The sequence below is a fragment of the Tenrec ecaudatus genome, chromosome X (assembly GCF_050624435.1).
Source record: "Tenrec ecaudatus isolate mTenEca1 chromosome X, mTenEca1.hap1, whole genome shotgun sequence".
Classification (NCBI taxonomy): Eukaryota; Metazoa; Chordata; class Mammalia; order Afrosoricida; family Tenrecidae; genus Tenrec; species Tenrec ecaudatus.
Genome location: NC_134548.1, coordinates 112,023,362 through 112,029,262, shown reverse-complemented (window position 1 = coordinate 112,029,262; position 5,901 = coordinate 112,023,362). Strand labels below are relative to the sequence as shown.

Here is a 5,901-nt window from a genome sequence, read left to right as displayed (position 1 = left end):
ATAACTAACTCTTCTTGGATTGGGGCTAGAATTAAGTGGGAGCCCAGAATTCATCTGCTTCTCCATGGGTTATGAACGGCCCTGGTTTACTTTGGCAGTGTATTATGACAAAGACAAAAGCAATAGCCAACAAGAACAAAAACAAGCAAACATGCACGCGTGCACACACGAAACAAAAAGATAAAACATTTTCGATCATCCGCCTGGGATATAAGGTGATCGCGTTGATAACATATATAATTTATCCAATGGCATAGAAGTTAAGGTACTTTTGAGATGAGTTTATGTGAGTATAATCTATTTGTGAGCTGTAATCTATCAGCTGTTGCTTTGTATAGATTCATTTCTTGATTGGGGTCTGTTTACATTGAGCTTGGGGTTGGTGGTAGGGGAAAATTTCCTGTACCATTTCTTTCAAGTATAGATCCTTGTGTATCAGATTAGAACCTGTCATATTAATGCAAGGGGAGCATTGAGGTACTAAATATATGTTGGTTCTGGATCCCCTTTCATCGGACACCCATTAAGCCAGGGTTCCCACCAAAGGTCCAGTGACTGCCATTTCCCCAGTCTTGGGGTGGCCATCCTTTGCTTCCTCTCCCATCAGTATTTCAGTCCTAAGTCCAAGGGTACAGGTAGCTTTGAGGGAGGGCCCAGTTCATTCAGTCGTGTTTCCATGTTAAGTCCTTCTGCTGTGGGGGATGCCTTGGGGGATGCTACATTGCCTATAAAGCCAGCGTCTAAGGTGATCATAGTGCTTAGTCCATGGCGTGGTTCACTGAGGGATGGGTAAAACATATTCATAGTGAAAACTTTAGCTCTTTCTCCCACAGAGCGACTGGTAGTTTGGAACTGCTGACCTCACATTTAGCAGCCCAACACATAGCAACTGCACCACCAGGATTCCCTTTTTGGCATTCGGGGGTTGGAAATAAAATATGCAATGTGGGAGCATTTCACACCAACTCGGATCATATAATCATAAAGTGAGAAAGTAGCAATGTGGGCAAGTAGGTGGAGGTATCAGATATCATACACTGCTGGTGGGAAATAAATTTGTAAGTTCTGAAAAGAAAAAAATTAAACATAGTTTTACCATATGACTCAGATATTTCACTTCTATGTATATTTATATACCCAAGATAATTGAAAACACAGGTATAAACAAAAATTTATTCATGAATGTTCTGTACTGATACAGGCTACAAATATGGTTAAACCTTGAAATTGAGGAGCTAGACATGAGAGGCCACATACTGTATGGTCCCATTTATATGAAATGTCCATAACAAGGTCAATTGACCGGAAGGAAGAGAAGGTAGAATGGTGTGTTTTATTAGGCACTGGAAGGAAGGGCAGATGGGAGAATGAATGACTTTTGCTTCATACTGAAGCTTCTTTGCAGGAAGACAAAAATGTTTTGGAACCAGGTAATGTTTCTCAATTAACAGAAGTATTTTTCAATTCTATTAGGACACTCTAAACCACTAACTTGTACACTTTAAAAGGGTGAATTTACTGAAGTGTGAATTATATCTCCATGAAGTTGTTGAAAAAGGAATACGAATATTCTTCAGAAATGTAGAGAAAGAAGGAAAATATTTACAGTAGTAAACCCTGGGAATTGGGAATGTGACATGATGAAGAAGACTTTAGTTTCTGACACTAAACGTTGTTCTTTTTTTGACACTAAACGTTTTTGCATGCATCCATTTGATAAAACCCAAATAATTTAAAAGCAAAAGACACACATACTCATGTCCACATCATGGGGAAGAAGCCAGATGAGATTTTGGTGCCATAGGCCGGAGGTGGGAGCCAGGATTCTGCTTTTTAAATAAGATAGCTTGATGATTGTGCTACAGGTGGTGTGCTAGTGACTAGTGAACTCCAAGAAACACTACTATATCCAATGTTAAAATTATTTTGCAATGAATTATGGTAAAATCCCTCTCTTGCTGCGGGAAAGAGGTGAGGGAGCTCTCACCTATATCGGGGAACAAATTCAGGTAGGTGTGTTCCTTCTGGAGTGGCAAGTTTCAACTGCTAAGACATGAAAGTGTGTGCTCTACATGCTTTAATAAGGGGGGAAATTGGACCCCAAACTGAGGTTTTCTGCCTCAATCATAGTTATTGTATTGAGGTTTTAAAGCTATGTGCTGTGTGGACTAAAATCAGTAAGATAAATGCTTTGAAAAGGCCACGTCTAATAGAGTAATTAAAATGCCTGGAAAATACATTACTTAAGAATTCACTTTCTCATATTTCATGTCAGGATTGACATAAATATAAAATGAGATATCACTCCCGTATTTCAATAGGAAGTGATATCTGATATCTCCACCTACCCGCCATAACATGGAAACCAATGGGGTTTTGTCCCCTTGAGGAGCCAGCACATCAGGCCTTACAACCATTGAGAACCACGGAGAAAGGCACAGTACCGTAGCCTGCCGAGGATAGAATGGCAGTAATAGCAGTGGAATGTTTTTGAGAGGTGGATGCCATATATCTGATTCCACTATGCAGACAGAGAAAGCCATTATTTCCCTTCTGGTATTGATACTTTCATAGATTCCCTGGTGCTCAGACGTATTCCACGCACAGAAAAGTTTACAAAAATGGGCTGATACTGTATATGCAGGTTTACAAACAGTTTATTAACATTTTACAAGGTACTGTGAACATCTCTCCCATGCACATGGGTGAAAGCCCCCACTGACACACAGCGCGCTGCAGTGGGGTCCAAGGCTGCTGGTAACAAGAGTGACACCTAAAGCAAAGTATCAGCACAGGTTAGAGCACAGAGCCTGGCAGAAGCCTGCCAGGGAAAGCAGGGTTGGCACGATTCCCATCTGAGAATCAGAATGGAAAGGCAAAGGGATTAAAGGTAGGGGACATCTTCTAAGTCCTTCTGCCCTCTACCTCCGCCCCTGACTCCTCTGACCCCCCGCTGGCCCCTAGGGGGGAAAGGGTCCTGGACCTCTCTTTGCAACCAATGAAAGCCACCCACTTTCTGCTTTTTCCTTAGCTCTTCCTGAGCCCTTGCCATATCACCACATTCTCTCATCATCATCTCCTCGCTGCTCAACTGCCTTTCATGCAAGTCCTCCGGAGAGTCCCTGGGGGAATCATCGGTGCCCCTGTCAGTTTTCCTTTTGGCTTTCCTGGGCACGTGATCTTCAGCCGGGCGCTTCTCGGAGGTCTGGGGCTCGCTCTCGGCCTTCCGCTGGGCCTCCCCTTGAGGAGCGCCCTCATCTCCCGGCTTTCCCTGCAGAGCCTCCTGCTCTCCCTCTGGCTGCCCCTCAGCCCCCTGCTCTCCCTCACCACCTGGCTTCCCCTGGCATTCTGGCTTCCTCTCCACCTCCGACTGCGCCGCCTCTTCGGACTTCCCTTCCTCTTCCGGCTCTACTTCATCTTCTGGCTTGCTTTCCTTTTCCAAGTTTCTTTCATTTTCTAGTTTTCCTTCATTTTCTTTGTAGAACTTTTCCATGTTGAGATTTCCCCTTCTTTGCCTGTCCTAGGAGACAAAGGAGAATGAAGGTTTAAGGGGTGGGATTGACGGTCTCAACGGACCTTTGCCTTTTCTGGTTCAGGGCATTCCTGACTCTGTTCCACCTTCTAAGTACAAACCTACTCTTCTTTCCTCCCTCCCTCCCTCCCTCCCCACTTCATCCACGTTCCTAAGAGCCCAAGGTTGGAAATCTTCACAGGTGCTTCTACCCCATGTCTCAGTGGGGTGCACTGAGAAGGGGGTAGAAGCAGTTTTCGCTTTCAGAGCTCTTGTCTACATTCAAGGGGTAGCTACAATGCCACCCTTCTGCTCCACTCCTCCCTTCCTTCTTCTCCCCTATGTCATCACTATGATTCCTTAGGGAGCTGACACTCCAATAAGGAGGCCTCCAACAGTGGGAGGACCATCAGGCAGGGGCTTCTTTAACTTCTGCTCTGGCTTAATGTCCTCTTACCCCAAGGGTCCTGGGGCAGTTGCAAGTGCACTGACCTGGGCTGATACAGCAGGTCTCTTCTTTTCTTGCCTGGTGTGGTGCCCACAACCACACACTTGAAGACCTGTGCAGAGACACAAGACAGGTGGTGAATGAGGAATTGTGAAGTGAATGACTGGCTCCTGGGACATTGCTTGTTTCAGACACTTGTCCAAGCATTCTCACCTCCTGTCTGCCTGCCCTTTCCCTTGCCTTCTCAGATTTTTACCCTCCTCAATGCCTCCCTTTTCCCATGTGGGGCAATAGAAGAGAGTTTATTCAAAAGTATTTCTTCTGTTTTGTTTTAATTCCCCTTCCACATTTCTGCTTCACATTTCCAGCACTGAAAATGAGTAGGGGTCAGGGCAACGGTGTTCAGAAGGCAGATCTGGCTGTACTCAAGTCTCTGCCTTCTGACACCTCCCTCCTCCCTCAAGGGTGTCCATGTAGGGAAACATCCATCACTTCTCAGACAGGGCAGGAATGTCCACAGCAACACTGCCACCTCGCCTCCCTCCCCGCATCTCCTGAAAGCCCACATTTCCCTGCAATGCAAGAGACAAATGATGCTCTAACGGCCTGAACATTTTGCGCCATGCAACTGTCTCTGAATCCTCTCAGGGTCACAAGCCCCTCCTCCGCAATAGGCAGCTGATTCCCAAGAGCAAGCCCCTGCCCTCCTCCTCTGCAGCCTCCCCCGACCCTCTGCTCCCACAGCCCACCATTTCCGACTCCAAAATGGACGGAGGGTGGGGAAGAGACGCTGGAAACGCAGGCCTGGAACCTGCTGCGGGGTTCGCAGTCCCCCCCTCAGGCTCTCCCCCCTCCCTGCCAGAGGCCGCCGCCAGCTGTTCTGTCCACCTCCTAGATTATCCAAGCTGGTACCCATTCCCAATCCCTAGCAGCTCCGGAGCTCCTCCCCACAAACCCTCCATTTCTTGCACCAAAGGGGTGGGCGTAGGGGAAAGAAGTCGACAGAAGCCGCTCCTGGACCCTCCGGCATCCCTACCCTCTGCCTGCCGCTCAATAGGAAGAGATGGATGTATAGGCATCTCGGGGTCGTGCATCCTCGTCCTCACATTTCCTTCTGCCAGAAGCACAGACTTATCCGCGGATGGCAGAGACAGCATTCCAGACCCCCTATCCCCAACACTGACACAATTTTATGCGCCAGAATGAATGGAGGGGGAGAGGCGAGTCGTATCTGGAAAGGAAGCCCTATTCCCAGTAGTCTCTGTCCTTCCCCACCCCCACCCCCACCCCAGGAGTGCCTGGTTTGTACTGACCTGCAGGGCTATAGGGCAGTTGCCCCCTGAGCCCCTCAGTCTGAAGTCTGCCTTCCTCCACGGAAATAGGGAGCTGATACCTGGAGAAAAGGGACTACTGCACTCGTTGGCTCTGGATCACGTGAGGGAAACGTCACCAGTGGGCTCGGGTCCTTGGTTCCCCTCTCACCAGTAGAAAGTGCGTCAGGAGCTAGTCCATCTCTTCCCTGCACAACGCTGCCTGCTCGCTTGCTCGCTGGCTCCTGGCCTCACCACAGGAGGCCCTGCCACTCTTTTTGGCGGAGTGTGTGTGTGTGTGTGTGTGTGTGTGTGTGTGTGTGTGTGTGTTTGCCAACCCCAGAGGTGAAAAGTGGCGTCTTCTTACTGTGGTCTGTATTCGTGCTGCATGATTAACAGGGAGGGGTTACAGCTTTACCAGCGCCACTGGCTATTGGTGTATGTATCGCTGAGGAATATTTTACCCCTTTCAAGGCACCTGCACCCTCAGGCTTCTCCATCTAGCCACTGTGATGATTTTACCTGTCGTCTGGACATTCACTCAGTACGTACAAGGTGCGTTGTCAAATAGGTTATTCTTATAAATTAAAAAAAAACAGAGTCATTTCCCTTTGGGGAGAAGAAATTGTTTA

The 5,901-nt window shown here is 47.5% G+C and overlaps 1 protein-coding gene across 1 annotated transcript; it reads right to left on the bottom strand.

The window, feature by feature from the left end:
• Positions 1-2,884: 2,884 nt before the first annotated feature.
• TCEAL5 (transcription elongation factor A like 5) lies at positions 2,885-3,493 on the bottom strand. Its single transcript, XM_075539180.1, has one exon. The coding sequence runs from the start codon at positions 3,491-3,493 to the stop codon at positions 2,885-2,887; it is 609 nt and encodes a 202-aa protein (XP_075395295.1).
• Between the last annotated feature and the right edge of the window lie 2,408 nt (positions 3,494-5,901).

What these genes read in the sequence shown, in the direction of transcription:
- TCEAL5 (XM_075539180.1), bottom strand. Translation starts at nt 3,493, where the DNA reads ATGGAAAAGTTCTACAAAGAAAATGAAGGAAAACTAGAAAATGAAAGA.